The sequence below is a fragment of the Artemia franciscana genome, chromosome 13, assembly GCF_032884065.1.
Source record: "Artemia franciscana chromosome 13, ASM3288406v1, whole genome shotgun sequence".
NCBI classification, from domain to species: domain Eukaryota; kingdom Metazoa; phylum Arthropoda; class Branchiopoda; order Anostraca; family Artemiidae; genus Artemia; species Artemia franciscana.
The window spans coordinates 19,496,363-19,518,704 of NC_088875.1; the positions used below are offsets into that span (position 1 = coordinate 19,496,363).

The following is a 22,342-nucleotide window of genomic DNA, read 5'->3' on the forward strand; positions in this document are numbered from 1 at the left end:
CATTATCATCATTGAACAGCGTTCACAGGACTTGTCCTTATCGTTGGCAAAGAATGATTTAAGGTAACAATCAAAATCAATTAAACTACTTAAATACTAAAAGAGTCACAGGGTAGGTGGCATTCCTCCAGAGAGTTCTACTTGATTTGGCTCTAGATAGGTTCCTTGAACTTATTAGAGGTGCCTAGCACAATAAATACACTCCAAATGACTGGAAGACATCAATGTCTCTCCCTATTTTCAAAAAATCAGATTGAATTTAATACAAAAACTGCCAATGCACATCCCTCAGATAAACTGCTGCCTAACTGTTAACAATTATACTTTCAGACACGTTTCATGATGCTATGAACTCTTGAAGAGAACCTAACCAAGCAGAATTTAACCAGATTTGGGATGCTGTAGTCAGGTATTTAGCCTACAACATATTCTATAACATTGTTTCAAACATCAACAGGAGACAATCAAACCTTCATTGATTTCACCGCTATCTTTAATTATATCCCATATAGATGGCTATGAAAGGGGGTGCCATTCCTAGAAAGTTCACCAGACTCTTAAGGGCATGCTATGATGGCACCAAGACCAAGTCAGGGTTAACAGTGACCTCTCAAATCCTATCCTTACTGAGAAGGATGTATGTCCATGCAGCATCATTTTGCTAAGTTTATTCAACTTTGTCATTGATTGCTTTACTGTTTGTCCCTTACAAGTACAAAGGTGTAGCAGTGATCCTCTTCTTCACTGTGATGGATCTTGACTAGGATAATGATGCAGCCATGCTTGCTGAATCTGCTAATGCTGCCCAAGCCATGATCAGTGAAGGAGCAAAAAGAATACTTTTGACTGGCCTTCATAAAAATTTACCAAAAAACTGTATGGACAGCTGGGATAAGCAACATCCCTGCAAAACCTAAATAGAAGTCAAACGAAAGACATTGAGTCACTTAGATACCTCAGCTTAATGATAAATACAATTAAGAAATCCAAGGAGCCAGAGGGAATCGGGAGTTGATCTGATCTATACAGAATACCTTTCACCAGCTCAAGAACTTCCTCTGAGAGCCCATCAAAATCTCTTCATCTGCAAGCCCATAATATTCTCTGTTCTTCACAGGGTTGCAAACTGCCGCACATTTGTCGCACTTCTCCACGAAGAGCCAGAAAGAGTCACATAAAAATGATATGGTTACTAGACAATTGACTTTAATATGTGAAAAAAATCAGCAACAGCAACCTTTCTGAGTTCGTGGTGTGACTAGAGTATAACGTCTCCTCTAATTTGTAGCCAGTTCAAGCAATTTGGTCAACTGATAAAGAATAAAGACCCCTTGCTGAGAAGAAAAGAAACTGAACATATACAATTGTTAATTAGTGTGCAGTGAATTTGATCCCATTTAATCTTGTGTTCAATCGTGGAATAAAGTAAGAACCAACAAAAAGAAGAGAAACATGAAAGGTTAGCAAAGCTTTTTTTTAAGCCTTAACATAAAAATACTAGTAAGTTATAAGCTAAGCACTGGTGTTATGTGATAGGTTGAGTGTGGTGTTAGCAAGTTGAGTAAAAGAAAAAGAAAAAAAGTATTATATTAGCGCTTGCAAATGTAAAACAAGGCAGGGCTAAATTTTGAAAGCGTTAACAGCATTTTGGCATTTGCTCAGACTAGCTAGATAGTTAAATCTACACACTGAGAGCAGGTATGGGCCAGGGGATCCAACTCTCTTGGGTATCAACTTAAATGCAAAAGTCTCATCACTTTGATATTCCTTGACCTGTCAACAAATTGATGTTGTTTTTATGCTCTTTTTTACTTCAACTATGGTTTTTTGAAAAAATTACAGTTTGAGCCCGTAAAAGGACAAAGAGGGTTCAAAATAACATATGGTAACCAAAACTTTAAAAACACGTTTGTTAGAAAAATATTTTATTAGGGATAAAAACTACCATTACGTTCAGTTTCCAACATAATTTAGCATGGCTGAAATACAATACATCACTTGATGCCTTTTTTTTATCAAACAGCTAATGGTAACAAACTGTAAGTGAGGAGCAACACGGCTCAATAGTAGCCAAAACTCTAGAAAAAAGAGAATTCTGATATTAACAGATATATCAAAAGAATTGTTTATAACACTGATCCAAATATATACAATTCATCACTTTTCATATTACCCACCAAATGTTACAAGCTTGAGAAAAAGATTTTTGAAAAGGGAGGAAAAATCCAATGAAAGTCAAAGAGCCTTAATAAAATTACACCACCAGATTCCACATATCAGAAAACCCGTCTGCAGAAGTTTTAAGGTCCTATCTACAAAATTGCGGAAATTAGTAATTAGTAATCTATTTTGTTTTGCCAGAAAAAAAGATCACAGATGTGTGTTTATTTTTGTTATTTTTTTTAGTTTTTTTCCCAGGGGTGATTGTATACAGCCATGGTCCTATAGCATTGATAGACGGATCTTTTAAATGGAAATTGGAAGTTTTAGTTCAATTTTTAAGGAGGGCAGCTAGCCCCCTCTCATGCCCCTTTTTTCCCAAAAAACCATCTGAACAAAACTTTGAGATAGTTATTTTGTTCAGCATAGTTTTAAGATCCATGAACTATGCTTATGAAGATAAAATGACTCCCACAGCCCCTTGGGGGAAGTCCTTAAGTTGTTAATGTTTACCCATTGTTTATGTATAGTATTTGTCATTGGGCAGTTTGTGTACATTTTTCAGGTGGGGAACTCTCTCTGCTAGGGGAACTTTCTTTGGAGAAGGAAGTTTCACAACTGAAGTTTTCAACAGCAATTTTACACTGGGGTATATGCCAGAATTCCTATACGAAATTATTTTTATTTGTGTTACTTTTTCTTTGCTTACTCAATTTTACATGAGGAGGTATGGAGGGTAATTGTTTTCGTAAGTTTTCACCAGGATTAAATTGTCGATGTAGCCAGGTTTCTCAGTATTGTTTAAAAAACCACAAAAATTTAATTGGAAAAAACAAGCTTTTTCAACTGAAAGTAAGGGAAAACGTCAAACCTTAAAACAGACAGAAATTATTATGTATATGAAGTTGGTTACCCCTCCTCCACACTTTACTCTTATGCTAAAGTCTGAATTGAGTCCCAACTTTTACCAACGACTCCTGAAACACAAAAGTTGTTTAATTAGAAGATTTTTATAGTTTCACTTTTCACAGAAAAGTAAAGAGCTCCAATAAGCCAATAATGATCAGAAATAAAGTCAAATAATCTTCCAAGTTGAAAGCTACCACAAATCACTATCAATAAATAAATGAAACTCAAAAAGAACAAAAATAAAAAAAAATAGATGAGTCAAACTCAAGGTGAGCAAAAAATCAAAACAAGGGCTGATAGCCCCCATGCCTTCTCAAGACCAGAGCATAATTTGCGCTTTACTAAAAGAAAAAAAAATAATAACTGTGGATAATCAGTTTAATTGACATGTACTGATATTTATACCTGTGGTTCTGATACATTTTCAAATGAAAACGTCAATGAAAATGAACTAGCTTATAATGTAGATCTGCTGTGTAGAAGAGAGCAAGAGTAAGTAGGAAGAGCTATATTGGTTACACCCTGCCTCTATGCCTTAAACTGCTGGGGACAGGTAGCTAAGTACTCATGCTTCCCACTAATCAAATAGAAGGGAGGGAAGATGACAAAAGAGGATATACCCTTATACAAATTCTGGAATTGGAACCTTGTGACAAAAGCATTTTTGGAGGCCTGTTCTCCAACAGGAAGAAGAGGTCATAATGGACAAGTGAAGTCCTTTGATCAAAGTATGACAAGAAGAATAGAGACATCACCCCTCACTTCTAGAAATAGCATTTCTAAGTGCTCTAAACTAAACAAATCTGCCTGTTCTGTTTTCACCTTGTTCTGTTTTCACCTTGTTCTGTTTGACAGCTTAAAAACTTCTGTTTCACCTATTTATGGGAAAATGTCAAAGCAGACTAAAGAAACATGGTAGACCAAAAAATGGAGAAATTATTTTGATTCAGCTTAATTGTAACAATTCAATGCTGGTAGATTATATAGCCTAACTTTTAAAAATGGATTCATAATCAAATGGTTTGAAATAGCCTATATATGGTTTATAAGCCTATTTATACCAAAATTACAAAATTTTTGGTCATTTTCAAGGGTTCAAAAAGGGCTTAAATTTGAATTTCCAAGAGAAACATTCATAAATTATATTCATATTAGCCAATATTCATTATTATATTATAAGATGATAAAAAAGGCATCAAATGGTATATTTGATTGGTAGAATTCTAGTTTAGTGACTTCTTGCTACCTCAGAAAGGGGTTAGGTTAGGAAAATGAATTTTTCAGGAATGGGTCTACAGGCTAAAGTATGTCCCAGTAGGGTATTTTGAAGTACCTACCTCTACTCCCTCTCTTTCTAGAGGGTTCTGACCTTCAAAAATATGTATGTTATAAAAGTGAAACCTTGCAAAATGGATCTTCTGCTTGAATGAAGTATAACAAAATTGTTTTCAGCTTCACAACTTTGCTCAATCCCAATTTATAAAGTTTTAAAGCCATGCAAATTCCTAAATTTTGAGAAAAAAAACATTGATATGGCTCAGAATTCTACTCAAATAACAGGAATTGCATTTTCAGAACTAAAGGCAGAGAAAAAGCAACTGATAACTGAAAATTAAGGTAAAATGTTGTTTTGTCAAAATTTTAATAAGTATAGACCTGTCACATAGGCAGATTTCAGGACTGTCTAGAGGGAGTAGGAGTGGAAGTGCATACTTTAAGGTAAATGTTGGTATTACCAGAACAATTTTTTTGGGGTCATGAAACTATTGTTAATAGATGCATTTTGACTCTTTGAACATCTTTTCTCTCTTGCAAAACTACTGCAAACTCACCATTATGGAGTTATTGTGGCCCAAATATTTGGTAAAATTCTAGTTAATTGACTTCTTGCTATCTCAGAAAGGGCTTAGGTTAGGAAAATGAAACTTTCAGGGATGAATCTACAGACTAAAGAATGTCCCGGGAAGGTATTTTGAAACAACTACCTCTACTCCTTCTCCCTCTAGAGGGCCCTGACCTTTGAAAATATGTGTGTTATAAAAGTGAAACCTTGCAAAATAGATCTTCTGCTTAATTGAAGTACAACAAAATTGTTTTCAGCTTCATAACTTTGCTCAATTCCATTTTATAAGGTTTTAAAGATATGCAAATACATTTCCTAAATTTTGAAAAAAAAAAACCACTGACATGGCTCAAAATATGACTCAAATAACAGGAATTGCATTTTCAGAACTAAAGGCAGAGAAAAAACAACTAGTAGCTGAAAATTAAGGTAAAATGTTGTTGTGTAAAATTTCAATAGGCATAGACCTTTCATGTAGGCAAATTTCAGGACCATCTAGAGGGAGAAGGAATGGAGATGGGTACTTTAAAATAACTTCCCAGGATATACTTTAGCCTGTAGATCTATCCCTGAAAGTTTCATTTTCCTAACTTAAACAGTTTCCAAGATAGCAAGAAGTCAATTAACTAGAATTTTACTAAATATTCTTGTATTTATACATATAGAATTGCAATCATTTCTGTTTTTGTTAATTGAAAATTTTAAATTTTAAATCACTAATGTTTTATGACCAAAAATTGCTCTGTGGCTTTTAGAGACAATGTTTTGTTAGGTTAGGTAATACTGGTAATAAAAACATTGACAAAATACTTTCCCAGGATATACATTGGCCTGTAGACCCATCCCCAACAGTTTCATTTTCCTAGCCTAACCCCTTTCCAAGATAGTAAGAAGTCACTAAACTAAAATTTTACCATTTGATTTATTCATAAGTCAATAGCATGAACAGAGAAATATTTACTGCAAAAGGTAGCTAAACTATAATTTTACTCTTTGCTTTCCTATAGGCCTTTTACCAAAACTTCTTCTAAACTCAGAGAAGCTGGTTGTCCTTAGGAGGTGAACAGAAAAACTCATAGAATGAACAGAAAAATATTTACTGCAAAAGGTACCTAAACTATCATTTAAACCTTTGCTTCCCAACAGGCCTATTAGCCTACCAAAACTTCTTCCAACTTGTAAAAGCTGGTTTCCTTAGGAGGTGAACAGAACTCATCTTTAGAATTTTAGTTTTTGCTTCAAGCCCCAGCCTGGTAAAAGCCTTACAGAAGAGACATCCAAACATAGCCCTAACTTACAATTTACTTACTTGCCTTATTGTTGATTGAAAGTTCAGAGCTTCCACTCTTTTGATCCACGAATCTTCTTTCTACAGACCAGTGTTTCCACTTCATGATGGCAAGTTTTTCGTTCTTTTAAATTCCGTAAAATTCCGACGACTTAGAACGAAAAATCCGTCAAATTTTCCGTTAAAAAATCCATAAAGCAAAAATCTGTTCCAATAGAACTTTTGTGGTAAGCAGCTGTTGCAAACATATTAGTTTGCTCTCTTGAAACACTTTCTGGAGTTCAATGCAACCCTCAAAATAGATTCCATCGGGTCTGTGGACAGTCACACAAGAAAAAGAAGTCAAAGATTCTATTTATTTACCTCTTGGAAAAGCTGGTGTGAAAGGGGATAGATATTAAGATTGGACAAATGGTGCACTGGCTACTTGAATTTCACCTAAAATATCGTCAAGCTGAATTGCAGATCAGTAAGTGTGTTCTTACCCAGAGTTGTCTTCCGAGTTCACATCTTGTTTTCCCTTTTTGTATCTTTAATGAAACTAACGGCCACCCCCCCTTCCATGAAGATACCAAAAGAGTTGTAAGACAGGTGTTTAACAGTTCATAAACATTTTTAATATAGTCCAGAATATTGCCAAGTATTTCGTTGCCTGTGAATTACTAAATGACTTCTGCAACTATCTCATTTTGAAAAAGAGTACAACATCCTGAAACAAAGTGTGTCAGTGACACTTCTGCTTGAGTTGGACTAGAGTATATCTAGGGACGCTTGTTTTTCAGTCTCTAGACTAGACTCTCTCTCTGATGGTACAGCTCAAACATGCAATAGTTTGTTAAGTGGTATACGAATCAGCCTGTTATCTCAATAATTAGGCAACTAAGCTAACTTAGTAAAGACTGTCCTTTTATCGTGATAAAGCCCGATCTGCAATTACTTTGGGCTAAAAGAGCTCGACGAATATGAAGTTGATTTACGATAGATCTATTATAACTTATAAAGGCCAATAACTTGAAAGCTAGCTCCTTTGAAAGCCTTTAAATTTAGAGAAAATACACGCTTAGTGACTAGAACGAATACGGATATCAGTTAACTATAATATATGATGCTTTATAAAAACAAACACCCATTTTCTGGGGTACTGGGATACAATGGAAATCAGCTACCACGACATGTGTCGGTGACGGCATCAGCTCCGGAAACAAAAACTTCAAGTTGTAAATTAAATAGTGTTTGACACTCTTCAACCGTCGTGTTTTCCTTGACCAACATGATTATTTTGGTCACCTTCTGGTCCAGGATAATCGATTTGGAGTGAACGATCATCCTTCTCATCTCTGCCTTTGTTTGCATCACAGTCTTTAGTGAGATAGATGAGAGACGATTCCAAGAATCAGTCTTGATATTTTTAGGACACTAACAAAGCGTTCAACGACGGCATTTGAGAATGGTAGCAAAACAAAATACCTAATCACAACCATGATGTTTGCAAACCATGGACTTCCATTGGGAATATTGATCTCAGAAATCTTTTTCTAGAAGTCCAAGGTTTCAGTACTTTTGGGGAGGTCTGGAGCCAGCACTTCCTGCTAATCAACATGAATGCTATTAACATTCGAGTTCGGAAGCATGTATTTGCGAAGAAATTTGATAGTTTTTTTGGAGCTGCCGAGCCGGTGGTAATCACAGGGTCTAACAGATAAGCGTATACGAACGTTTCGTCGTCAAATACGAATCTTTGCTGTATCTGCTTAATCGCCTCGACCTAGAGACAGCAGGCTGACTCATACATCGAATTGACAGAATGGGCGTCAGTGCGAGTTCTTCGGTCTGACTGCAACGTCTCCAGAGATAATTAGGTGAGCATCCCAAGGTAAACTTCTTCCAAAGAAAGGTATTCCCTGACATTTTTAGGGTCCAACTCTAACACAGACGTCCCTCTGACGTAAGCTGCTTTCATAAAGTTTATTGCCAATTTACGGATCAGCAGCTCCAATTCTGGTTTTATATGATGGAAGAGCCGCTCCTCGCTTTGAAAGAGATTGTTGAAATAGTTTAATAGTTCTAGAACATAGCTTTCAAATTTAAACAGGATTCTCAAAAGTAGATTAGCCAACGCTTATGTAGCTCTATCGTTAGCGTGAGTAGAGTCTTTGGGAGCTAACCCTTGGAAGTAAAGTTGCAAAGGATTCCACTGTTCGACAATTCTATCAACGCAAAATTCTAGTGTAATTCAACATGTGTGCCCTGACAAAAGCATTTGATGGATATCTGTGTCTGTAAAACTTTGGAAGGCAACAAATTCGTTCCTTCTTTTAGCACTCATATTGAAATGGGTATACACGGTACAACATAAATCTTATAAACCCTTTGGTTGCTTCTTACAGGCATAAGATGCTACAAGATTTATTACGTGGCTGCTACACTTTGTATAGGCGATCCAGGGATACTGAGCCATGATCCTGCTGACAACAGAATTGTCGAAGCCAAACATGGTATTGCAGGTATCTCAACAGTAGCCGATCCAGTTCTCGAGTGGTATCCTTTTATCTTTGGTAGCTTTCTCGACAAGCTCAAAGACTGTCTCGGCTCTTGAGTCAGGGTATTTGATCATGTTCAGCAGGTCAACTTCTATTTCAAGTTCTGAGTTGCAAAATACGACAGCAACAGCAAGTTGGTTCACCACACTGACATCAATTGTCTCATCGACAATGATTGTGAACTGAGTTGACTCGAGTTTTTTGCAAAACATCTCATTAAAATAAGGCTCTAGCCCTTGACGAACAATGTTAGTTGCATTCTGTTTTCCAAGAGCAATCTTTTGAGTTACAGACTTATTTGGTAGGTTTTTCACAAGTGGTACTAGCTTCTCTATCATGGAAAAAGCCAAGTCATTCTCGGCAAAGAAGGCATCCAGCTTGGTTTCCATAGTCTCAATGTCTTTACGATCTGTTACGAATCGCAAACACATGGTTGATGGGGACAGTGGCTTTTTTGCAGAGTCTATACTCTTCGCTAGTTGCTGATGCTTTGCAGAATTTGCATGGCTGATTTGCATGAAAATCTGTAAAAGTAGAAACGCTGCTACTGACTCACTGTTGCCGTTTCAAAGGGAAGAGTTACTAAATTCGAGAGGAAAAATTCACTAATCGTATCTGTTTAGTTTATTTGTAAGCTGCGGAAACATCAGTTTAGGCAGGAAATTTAAATGGGCTTAAACACTGGTTTTGTCTTTAGGACAATGTTAAAATATAGAAGACTAACAGACTCTCTTGGGGCAAAGTGGAATGCTTCTATAAAAAAATATGAAGATTTTATAGGTATCAGTGAAGTTAAAGAAGCCCAGAATAGAGTTCTTTTGGTTTGTATTCTCTTTAAGTTTCTCTGTAACATCCTCCTGCTTGCTATGTTGTACATATGCTTTAGCTTATGTTTTGCTACGCTTGTGCTTATATTATGCTTTACTTTCCAGATTGTTGTAACCTGAGTTTCTAATATACTGCTTAACAATTGACAAGACAGAAATTTCTACATGGTGTCAGAAAAATGGAATCCACTGTCCCATACCCTGAACTTAATTGGGAAGCAGACAACTTCAAGGAAGCTTGGAATAGATTCAAAAGCCATGCAAAACTCATGTTTGCAGGCCCCTTGAGTGGAAAGACAGACTGTTCAATGTGCATTTTTACTAATATGGCTTGGTGAGAAAGGACAGGACATCTTCAGCACCTGGTCTCTCACCAAGGCTGAAAAAAACCGTATTGCAATGTATATGCGAAAGTTCGATGAATACTTTAGTCCATCTGCAAATCCAATCTTCTCATGCTATGTTTTCCACAAATGGGATCAGAATGACATTGAAACTGTGGAACAGTATGTGACAGATCTAAATATTTTTCACAAGTACAGTGCTGCAATCCATAATGAAATGGTACAAGATAGACTTATCTGTGGAGTTAAGTCACCAAAGATATGTGAAAAACTACTGCAGATGGGACCAACACTAACTCTTCCCAAGCAATCACTACTGCTTGAGCCCACACAGAAACCCAGGCACAACTAAAGTTGATGTCAACAGCAGCAACATCCAACCATGAAATACAAATCAAGTGGACCAAAGAACTTACCCCCATTGCTTTTATTCAGAAAAAATTTGCAGAGATCAATAATGTTGCATATAAAAACCATTTCGAAATTTTTGTAGATGGGTCCAAAATGAATGAGAAAGTGGCAAACGGAGCGTTTTCTCCCAACCCATAATATTGCTTTAGGTGAGAGATTACTTGATAATGCATCAGTAATGTCTGCTGAGCTAAATGCCAAAATCATGGCATTAGATTTCCTCATGGTTAATGAATATATGGCTGTTAATATTAAAAATATTACAATATATTCTGACTCTTTATCAAGCCTTGAGCTGCTTTCTTCAGCTTCTCAATACAAGATAGATATTGACACATTTCTTTGTCTTAGGATTATTGATATTCTTGCTTCAAATGATATTTTAACTCATTTCCAGTATATTCCAAGCCACTCGGGTATAATAGGTAACCATAAGGCAGATGAAATAGCAAATAGTGCCTCAAATATTGACCAGCCAAATAGGACACCAATCTCCATTAGAGATATTTACCAGTGGAGACTTACAGAGGTACTGATAAATAATAAGAATCCAACCCTATCACCTTTCCCCCCTAAGCACCTTTCCAAGATTTATCATAGAATTTGGTCAGGCTCAAATGGGCTGAATTTTCAGGCATTTTCATATTAGATCCCTAATTCAAGTGGTGAAGTTCCCTCCTCTCCCCTTTGCAGGTCATGTGATCTTAAAAATGAAACAATAGATCATTGCCCATTTGAATGTAATATGCTGATGTCTGCACAGTATACCCTGCAATGTAAAACGTTAGAATGCTGCAAACACCACAAAATTCCACTAACAGCCAAGAGTCTTGCTGACCATACTTGCACACAGAGCACAGAGCTCAATATATATTCTCTTATAATTCAACTGCTAGTGTCAAAAGATATACTACAAGAAATCTGAGCAGATACAAATTATGTAAGATAAACCAGCTCCATAGCTCTGTCCATCTCACAGAGTGAGTCAAAAGGAAAAGGGCTGAATAGTATTGACTGAAAAGTCCAGCCTGCTGAAAAAGAAGAAGAGTGTTACTGAGACATAGTCTATTGGCAATTATTGAAATGTCCCTACGGATCTTAGGATATCAACTATTTAGCAACTTGGGGCACCCAAATTGTCAAAGAGGAGTTGGTGTTTATGTAAGAGACAGTATCCAAGTTAGTGCTGTAAATCCTTCTATGCTTGATATATCTTTGATTGAAAGTGTATAACTTGAAATCTCCATTGCTAATAAAAAAGTTACATCTTGGGTGCATCTATTGAAGTCCAAGTGCTCCTTCCCTAAAAGATAGTGAATTGACCTTCAAAACCATTATTGATGAAATGACATCTGATAAATATCCCTTCTTAGCTCATCTGAGTTAATAATCATTAAATATTTTAATTTTCCTGTAATTGAGTGGGTTAAAGGAACTGGACATTCTTCATCTAATAGTAGAGACTCACCTTTTTTATCTTGCGTATCAAATAATTTTCTTCATCAGACTATTGATAAGCCTACATGCCATGTAGCTGATCAGAATCCCTCACTGTTAGACATCATCATATTGTGCAATCCTGATTCTCTCATTTGTAATGATTATTTACTGCCAATTGCTAGTAGCAACCACCTAGTTATTCTGTCAGTTTTGTCCCTAAATATTTGTCTTCAACCTAAATTTCATCCTCAAACTTTCACAGACTATGAGGCAATACAGCAGGAACTTTCATCTGCAAACTAATCAATGCTTATCACTGGTGACAGCAATGAGTCTTGGTTAAATTAAATAAAAAAAAACAAGTTTTTCTAACTGAAAGTAAGGAGTGACATTAAAACTCAAAACGAACAGAAATTACCCCGTATATGAAAGGGGCTGCTCCTTCTTCAACGCCCTGCTCTTTACGCTAAAGTTTGACTTTCTCTCAACTCTACTTTTTGAAAACAGTAAAAACTTTAGCGTAAAGAGCAGGGCGTTGAAGAAGGAGCAGCCCCTTTCATATACGGGGTAATTTCTGTTCGTTTTAAGTTTTAATGTTGCTCCTTACTATCAGTTAAAAAAACTTGTTTTTTTTTATTTAATTTCTGAACGTTTTTTAGTTAATCCACGTTTTGATTTCGGCTCTCTGCAGATGAATAATTAAAGCGAAATTTGCATATTTATTTGTTTGGCTAAATGGCTTTCCCATAGTTTTGATCGAATGATTTTGCGAAAAAAGGAGGGGAAGGAGGCCCAGTTGCTCTCCAATTTTTTGGGTACTTAAAAAGGCAACTAGAACTTTTAGTTTTTACGAACGTTTTCATTAGTAAAAGATATGCGTAACTTACGAATTAGCTTACGTAACAAACTTCTATGTTCGTATGTTTTTATTACATATATGAGAAGGTTTGCCCACTTGTCAATACCTCGTAAATAACTCTTTGCATTAAAGCTTAAATTTTGTCCCTGAATCACAAAGGCCATAGAATAAATAGTTGAAATTACTAAAAATCCTTTAGCGTAAAGAGTGAGGTATTAGGAGGAGGTGAACCCCTTATATGCGTAATATTTTCTGTTCTTTTAAGTTTTAATGCTACTCCATACTTCCAGTTGAAAAAATTTTTTCATATTTATTTTTTCATTGTTTTTTTAAATAATGCTAGAAAATGTTGTGCCCCCTTTATGGAAATCTTCCCCCATGACAAATTCCTCCATGGAAAATTTCCCCCACATAGCCCCCTCTTCTCACCCCCCTCCCAACCAAAAAATCCCCCTGAAAACGTCTCTACATTTCCCAATAACCATTAATATATGCAAACACTGGTCAAAATTTGCAACTTGCAGCCCCTCCCACGGGGACTGTGGGGGAGTAAGTCGTCCCCAAAGACATAGTTATAAGGTTTTTCGACTATGCTGAATAAAATGGCTATCTCAGAATTTTGATCCGACTACTTTGGGAAAAAAAATGAGGGTGGGAGGAGTCTAGGTGCCCTCCGATTTTTTTGTCACTTAAAAAGGGCACTAGAATTTTTCATTTCCGTTCGAATGAGCCCTCTCGCAAAATTCCAGGACCACTGGGTCGAAACGATCACCCCTGGGAAAAAGAAAAAGAAGAAAAAAAAACAGATAAACACACATCCATGATTTGTCTTCTGGCAAAAAATACAAAATTCCACATTTTTGTAGATAGGATCTTGGGACTTGTACACTAGGGTTCTCTGATTCACTGAATCTGATGGTGTGATTTTCATTAAGATTCTATTACTTTTAGGGGGTGTTTCACCCTATTTTCTAAAATAGGGCAGATTTTCTCAGGCTCATAACTTTTGATGGGTAAGTCTAAACTTGATGAAACTTATATATTTAAAATCAGCATTAAAATGCGATTCTTTTCATGTAACTATTGGTATCAAAATTCCGTTTTATAGAGTTTTGGTTACTATTGAGCGGGGCTGCTTCTTACTACAGTTCATTACCACGAACTGTTTGATCAAGGAGGCACACTCGTGCCTCTATAAAGAGGCGACACACGACAATGTTAAGCGATCTTCGGTTCCAGTGGTCGCAGAGGGATGGGGAGGGATGCATTTCGTAGCCCGAGCTCCAACTAAGAAACCTGCAAAATTTCATCCCCCTCCAACTTTTCCTTCATGGGGAAAATCTGGCCGAAAGTTTCGACCCGTCAACCCCAGCCCCCCTTTAACTTTGTCCGATCGGGCTGAAATTCACAAGTTAAGGTCCCCTAGGGCCCAGGAGCTTATCCGCGAAATTTCAGCTCGATCCGATAACTCCTTCCCTGTTTTCCAGAAACCACGCATAGCCACTTAAAATTCATGTTCTTTTTTTTCCTAGACGCCTACAGGTCACATCCGACCTCGGATCTGGGTGTACGAAGACTCATTCGATGCGGAATTCTCCGAGTAATTTTCCTGGAAAGTTTCGTAGGAAAATCTTAACCCCCCGAAAGTTTCGACCCTCCAACCCCCCCCCTTTTAACGTTGTCCGATCGGGCTGAAATTCACAAGTTAAGGTCCCCTACGGCCCAGGAGCTTATCCGCGAAATTTCAGCTCGATCCGATAACTCCTTCCCTGTTTTCCAGAAACCACGCATTAGCTAATTAATTAACGCATTTCTCTCCATAAGAGCCCATGTTAATTTGAAATTTTTAAAAGTTATTGAGAAGTTATATTTACACACATGCAAGTGATTAGCTCAGTCGGTAGACCGTGGGACTTTTAATCCTCGGGTCAAGGGTTCAAGTCGCTTACGGGTGGTTTTTTTTTCACAACATTAAAAAAATTTTGATAACACCTGGACAGCTTATCATTTGAGAGATAACAGAATATTAGCTTCTTATGAGCAAAAGAAACATTTCGGTCATTCTATCTATTTTTTTTTTCTATTTTATACAATGATTTAAAAGCGGGGGGGGGGGGTCCCTCTCCTAATTCCTGTACGAGGAGTACAGGAATTATTAAATTACATCCACCATGGATTGTAGAAAAACGTACAGAATTAATATGAAAAAAAATTAAACCTGTACAAAAGAGTCTTTAAAAGCAGGGGGTTTGCCTCTCCTAATAGTCTTCTTATAGTCCTAATTGTAGAAAAACGTACAGAAATAATATGAAAAAAACTTCGTTTTCTTAAAGAGTTAAAGAGGCTCCGTCCCAAAGTCGAACCTTAAAACGTACAGGAATTAGAAGAGGCAGTTGGGGGGCTGCCGCCCCGAAAACCCCCCGCTTTTAAAGACTCTTTTGGACAGGTTTTTTTGTGGGGGGACTTCATTGTTACTAATTACTAGTTTCGGCGCAATGGTTCTCCTGTCCTCTTGTGTTTAACATTTTTCGAAGTTATTCCATTATTCATTCATTTCAATTATTTTTTAATTAAAAGAGTGCCTTTCCGAAGCCAAGAGCGGGGGGTTAGCAAAAAAAAAACAAAAAACCTGTACAAAAGAGTCTTTAAAAGCGGGGGGTTTGGGGGGCGGCAGCCCCCCAACTGCCTCTTCTAATTCCTGTACGTTTTAAGGTTCGACTTTGGGACGCAGCCTCTTTAACTCTTTAAGAAAATGAAGTTTTTTTCATATTATTTCAATAAAGCTCTCCTTGCTCATGAAAAGAAACACTCCAAGGTTATTTTAGAAAACAGCTTAAACTCTTTCCTTCCTCACTAAGAAAGTCAAAAAGCTGATTAACCAGAAATCTAGTACTTGAAAACAGTATATAAAGAAGAGGAATCAGGAGATCCTGTCAATCTACAAGGCAGCACAAAATTGTGTAACACATTCTGTCAAAAAACTGAAGTCTGCTTACAAAGAAACATTAGCTTTTGACATCAAGTTAAATCCAAAATCTTTCTGGAGACATGTCTCTGCCAAAAATCCGAATCATCACACTATTCCTGACCTTGTTAACCACAGTGTACACATTCATCTCCAATAGATAAGGCTGACCTTCTAAATGCTCAATTTGTTTCTGCCTTTACCCAAAACTCAGGTACCTCCTCACCAAATCGTCTATCATATGAAGTGCTTTTTCCCATGCCTGATCTGTCAGTAAGTGAAGTAATGGTTTTCAATAGCCTTGGGAAGCTTGATGTAAATAAGTCAAAGGGACCAGATGGTGTTCATCCATGTCCTCTTAAGGAGTGTCAAAAAGCTCTCACTTAGCCCCTGTACATGCTGCTGCAGTTATCTTGATTCAAAACTGGGAATTATCAGATGGTTGAAAAATTTTTATATAACCCCAATCCATAAAAGGGACAAAGAGACTCTGCAGAAAATTACTGTCCTAAGCATCACTTCTGCAGCTGTTAAGGCACTTTAGATATTTGTTAATAAAGCTCTTAATTGAACATCTTGAGGTCAATAACATACCCTCCTCATCGTGACATGGATTCAGCTCTGGTAGGTCTGTGGACACTATCCTCATCCAAACATATGAATTAGTGACTATACTGCTTGATAAGAGTCTTCCTGTCAACATGATTCTTCTTGATCTGTCCAAAACATTCAACAAGGTTTGTCATGAATTCCTCACAATCAAACTGAAGGCTACAGGTGTTAATGAAGGTGTTGTACAATGGATTATGGGCTTCCTCTCTCAAAGATCACAGAGTGTCAGAGCATTTGATTCACAAGGAACTCCTCATTTCTCTTCTCCCACAACCATATTAAGTGGCATGCCCCAGGACACTATTCTTGGACCAACACTTTTCAACTTCTATGTCAACAATCTACCCACCCTTCTTTCAAATCTTATTACCCTTTATGCTGATGACTCAGAACTAGTTGGAACAGCGGCTACTCCCTCTTACCATCTGTCAATTTAAACAGATCTTTACAGTCTAGGAAGATGGGCTAACATGTGGCTCATTACTTTTAATGTTGACAAATGTCATGTCATCCATTTTGGCAAACCAACAAGCATCATAAGTATTTCGTATTTCCTTCGAGACAACTTCCTTTCTGCTGTTTCTGATGAAAGAAATCTTGGGGTTATTGTTGATCACCAATTAAAGTTTAGCAGCCATGCTATGTCTGTTTCATCTTCTGCAAATAAATCCCTTGGCATCATTAAAAAAAACCTGGCTACTCCCTCTGACCATCTCTCAATTTAAACAGATCTTGACAGTCTATGAAGATAGGCTAACATGTGGCTCATTACTTTTAATGTTGACAAATGTCATGTCATCCATTTTGGCAAACCAACAAGCATCATAAGTATTTCGTATTTCCTTCGAGACAACTTCCTTTCTGCTGTTTCTGATGAAAGAAATCTTGGGGTTATTGTTGATTATTGTTGATATTGGGGCTATTTGCAAATAAATCCCTTGGCATCATTAAAAAAAAACATCTCCAGCCAACACCCAAGAGTTTTTATGAAGTTATATAAGGCGCTTTTATAACCACGTCTGGAGATTGGAATGTCATTGGCAGCCCCTTTTTTTAAAAAAGACAAGAAGTTGCTTGAGGATGTCCAGTGTTGTGCCACTAAGATGATTAGCAGTATGAATAAATTTACATACAAAGAAAGACTACGTCATTTGAACCTGCCAACACTGACATGTCAAAGGAAAAGGGGTGATACAATTTTAACCAAAAAATTCCTTTCTAAAAGAGCCCTTCCCAGTCTCTTTGCACAGCCCTTGCATTCTGGTACTAGAGGACATTCAATGAAGCTCCCCATGCAGTATTCCACAAGTAGACATAGAAGTCATTTCTTCAGCCAAAGAGTCATCAATCTTTGCAATCAACTGTCTGAGGAAACAGTTTCTGCAACTTCAACCAACATGTTCAAGTCCCACCTGGATAAGGAATGGCTCCACCAGGAGTTCCTTTACAATTGAGAAGCTGCAGAGTCCTCCACAAGAGTCTTGATTAACAACTGCAATCTACACTAAACGATTTTTTTTTATCACTGGAGTATCACAAATCCTTATATTGCTCCAAATTGCAATTTAAGATAATAATATGCAGAAAAAAAAATCCTAGTTCACATATTTTGCAGGCGGTACCTTTATCTTCACTTTTTGGTAAGTTTTTTGCAGTTCATATTATTGACTTACCAGTAAAGTGAACATACATCTCAATGCCTTTTTTTATGTTCTTTACAAATATAATAATCACTCCTATTGGACGTTCTAATTTAAGCACTTTTTGGGCTCTTGAAAATGATCAAAATATAAGGTATAAAAAAGGCTTAAAACATTGGTCTCAAATGTACTGTTTCATTATGACTCCATTTTTTTAATGTTCTGTAGTAATAATATAATGTCCTTTGTAACTATATTACTTTGCTTATTATTATATGACATTATAGTAATATATATAATGTTATATAGTAATAATGTTCTTTGTAAGACAAGGACAATTATATATGATAAATATTTTTCTTAAGTTTGCTGTTTATGGCATTTTCTTCTTCCTTGACTGAAAAATTTTCAATTAAAGTATGTGTTTTTGGTTGCTTTTGACAAAATAATACTACATTCTCTGAGGGCCAAAAATATTTATAGTTAGGTTAGATCAAAAAGTGCTAAAATTCGCAATAGAAGCAATTATTATATTTGTAAAGAACATAAAAAAAGGCATTGAGTTTTTTGTATAAAAAGGGTTAAAACATTGTTTTCAAGCTTTCTATTTCATTATAAAGTCTATTTTATTAAAGTTATGTACCGTAATCTACAAGCATTGATTTGTCACAAGTTGAATAAAAAATCAAAACAATTTCTCCATTTTTTCACCTGCTGTATTAATGGCAGTTTTTAAGCAGCCTAACAGAATAAGAAGAAAGCATGGTGGATAAGTTTTGAATTATTTTTATTCAACTTAATCTTGACAAACCGATGTTTGTGAATTGTACAACTTTTACAAACTAGAATTATAATGAAGTATTAATTTTGAAAAAAAATGTTAATCTATCTTTATATATAAAAAAATACTGAATTAAATTTTTTCTTTTTAAGGGTTCAAAAAGGACTTAAATTTAAATCTGCAAGAAAAGTGACGATTATATTTGTAAAGAGCAAAAAAAAGGCATCAAGTGGTATGTTCACTTTGTTTGTAGGTCAATAATATGAACTGAAACATTGACTGCCTAGCCTACAATGAACACTTTGTTTGGCTGTTGATACATCAGTTAGTAGGTACATATATTAAACCCAAGCACCTGGAACATAAAAATAAGCAAAGCTTCTTGAATACACATAATGATCATTCCGTTTCATCTTCCTTCTTTTCTTCATCAAATCTAACTCTGGCTTTTGTAGATGCTCAAGACGCCTGATGAAGATGGGTCTGAAAGTATGGGTCCAGTTGATAGACCAGGAACCTTGGAAGAAAGCTGTGATTGACTGATGACAACCCTTGCTCCTACTATGTTCATCTCAAAGAAGTAGGGATATTCTGCTGCAACAGGGTACACATTGGACCAATACAGGTTCCAACAGTGACTTCCTCAGATGATGGTGCAAACTGTCAAACTCTGAGCTCCCAACCTGCCAAGGATCCCAGCAGATCAAGAAGCATCCCACCCCTAGAGAACACACTTGATCAGCAAGCTGATTCCTATGAAAGTGCTAACACCCATATGACAGAGCCTATGCTACCAATGCAAGGTGCTTTGGAGACAAAAGTGGAAGCCTCAGGTCCAACTCTTGCAGAAGAAAACTACAGGAGAGGTGGGACTGTCACCCATTCTGGCCATCAAGGGAGAATCCTGGCAAGGTTAAGTTTGAGCAACTACAAAAGCCAGCATTAGATCTGATAGAGAAAAGAAGTAAGATGAAACGTAATGGTTATTATGTGTATTCAAAAAGTTTTGTTTATGTTTATTTTTATGTGCCAGGTGCTTGGGTCTTTAATATGTACCCACTAACTGATATATCGCTGCATCACTAACTAAATTTTACATTGCCTATGTATTTAATTTTCGGCAAGTCACTTTTTTCTTCAAATTAATTTAATGGTTTGTAAACACAATAAAAAATCAAATTCATTTTACATATATTACCATTATTGTCCGAAATCTGGTTAGTATTGACTTTCACCAGTGAATATATACAATCTAGGGTATACAATCTAGGGTATACACTTGGCCATCAGGCTATGGGACAGGGTAAATTTCATATCCAGCACAAACACATATTGTAAAAATTTGCTTATTTCTTAGCTATCTCAATCTTCTGTTAATGGGAAAATTTACCTGAAAACAACATTAGACAAGGCCTAATCATAAACAAGCGTTTTCATTAAAATGTATCTACCATCAAATTGAATAATAGGCTCCTGATTTAGGACATGATGTAGGCTAAATAAGTTTAAATACAAATAGGCTAGGTAAGATTGGCTGGCTAGCCCACAATCTTGGGAAAGTTACTATTTACAGCTTCTGACCTTAAATAAAGTCTATCCTATTGAAATACAATTATTCTTGGGTGCCATTCTAGATTAGTGATTCCGCAGAATCTCTATAAAATAAAAGTAATACCATTAGAATCTCTACTTATACTCTTTTAAAATGTAATGTTCACATTTTCAACAACGCACAACACACCCTACCTGCTCTGATGGTCCCAAAGATAGCCCTGAATAATATATTTCACCATTATTTTGCTCTAGATGCTTTGTATTTCTTTATAAACAGGTCAAAAACCTTTCAGTAGCATTACATCTCCCAGTTACAATATAATTTAAAATCTATCAGCTGTTAAATATAATTTATAAATATTAATTACAATTGAAGGAAATATTATAGCCTGATTAATAGAAACATCCTGCACATTATAAAGTAAGAATTTGATTACTTAAGTATTTTTGTTTAGTTTTTTATTTATGATTATAGGTCCTGATATTAACCCTCAGTACAATCAAAAACAGGTTAAATTTTAAAATAATTTATGCTACTTAGCTAGAATCAAGGTGAATACACACTTCATGTGTCTTTTTATGTCCTGATTGCTGATTGCTTTCATTTCAATTATTCCACCTTCCTTAATAGACAAACATACATACAAAATTATGCAGGCTATTTATGTTTTAAAAACCACAACTGTTTTTGTCTTACTATTTAACAGCAAACACTAAACAAGTGCCTGGAAGACAATATTTGTATTATTGAAAATACAATGAGTATACATAGTTTGGGATATTTACTGATCCATTAGAGGGTAAGGGGGTTTAATTGTATTGGAAGCAATTAGTATATTCAGAAAGAGCATTACAACAGGGATTCGGTAGTGTGTTCACCTTCATTCTATCTAAGTAATGTTAAACATTTAAAAACTAACACAAAATAATTAAAATTATATATGGTTAAAACGTTTAAAATTGTGAATTATGTGTTTATAAAATTTTGAAAAATCCAGGAATGAATTTTTTTTTGTGATATGAATTTCTGCTTTGTCAGGTTCTTTGTTTTCAATTTCAGCAATTATCCAGCAACATCAATATAGAATTTATCATGTTATACCAAAAAAGAAAATTGACCAACACGCATTTTTCCTATGGTTGCTGAAGAGTAGAATAGTATGCCATTAGCATCAAATATCCAAATATTTAAGTGTAGGCTGTTCAGCGCAATACTTTATATAATTCTTTTTAACCTGTTAGACTGTAAAATATTTTTGTGTATTTGTTTATTTTGTCTTTTGTTCATTTATTTGGTTTTTGCTTCAGTTTTTGTTTTACAACTGCTGCTCAAGTGTTCTCATTTAGTAATTTGATATTTCTGCTTTGATTTGTAATTTGATCTGTAATTTGATAGTCTAAAAGTTCTACACTAATATTTTGGTTTGAACTTGAAAGTATTTTACAGAATATTATGATTCTCTGTATAAAGTTAAATTGAATGATAAAAAAAAAAATTATAGATGTATGATGTATCAATGCAAGGCAACTCAAACGCCTACTTTGCAAAATAGCAACAAACCTCTCACTAGAATTTTACTAAAATTTATCAAATTCCAGGGGCTATTTGTAATCTTGAATAATAGAAAAGTTGGGTGAGTGAAGTATTTAGGAATGTTTCCAGTGCTTGAACTATGACCTGGAAGTTCTGTTGAAGTATTTACTTCTACCCCATTCTCTTCCAAAAGGCACTGATCCTTGACAAGTTTGCTTTATTCAGAGGTCAGAGACCATACATGAGGCATGGGAGTTAAAGTACAGAAAAAAAACACCATATTTCAGGAAATAAATACTCGGGGGATATCAAATCCATAGAGGGAAAAAATTAATCTGTTTAATTCTTGACTAAATGTCTTAAGTAAATGGTCCTTTTAACAGTCCCAAACGAGTGACGTCTCTGTACTGAAGAAGGTTATAGTTTATAAAAGTAAAAGTTTCAGTTATTGATATACAGTGTACACAAAGGCCAAAGAAGGTGTTTAAAACTCATAACTTTGCTTAATCCTGATCTATATGATTTTAAATAGTATAGAAAAATGTTTGTTAAATTTTAAAGAAAAATCATAATATATAGTATTAAAATCCTACTCAAATAATTGGAATCATATGTTCAAAACCTGGAACCAAAGA

General features: G+C 35.7%; 2 protein-coding genes across 11 annotated transcripts in view; one reads left to right on the forward strand and one right to left on the reverse strand.

Moving 5' to 3' along the window:
* LOC136034619 (valine--tRNA ligase-like) overlaps positions 1 to 6,321 on the reverse strand; it is a 79,068-nt gene extending 72,747 nt beyond the window's left edge. For 2 of the 8 annotated variants that reach the window (XM_065715912.1, XM_065715908.1), the window contains exons 1-2: positions 6,222 to 6,297; positions 3,032 to 3,137 (exon numbers count right to left, since the gene is read on the reverse strand). The gene's annotated coding sequence lies outside the window, so the exon portion shown is untranslated. Of the gene's footprint in view, positions 1 to 3,031; positions 3,138 to 6,221 lie in introns of all 8 variants that reach the window. The other 6 variants (XM_065715910.1, XM_065715906.1, XM_065715911.1 and 3 more) reach the window with 4 other exon arrangements.
* Positions 6,322 to 9,395: 3,074 nt separating this feature from the next.
* Positions 9,396 to 22,342, forward strand: part of LOC136034622 (mitochondrial potassium channel-like) — a 66,316-nt gene continuing 53,369 nt past the window's right edge. For all 3 annotated transcript variants that reach the window (XR_010619218.1, XR_010619217.1, XM_065715916.1), the window contains exon 1: positions 9,396 to 9,561. Coding sequence is in view for 1 of the 3 variants with exons in the window: in XM_065715916.1 (XP_065571988.1) it covers positions 9,409 to 9,561 (153 nt within the window). In the remaining 2 variants the exon portion in view is untranslated. The remainder of the gene's footprint in view (positions 9,562 to 22,342) is intronic.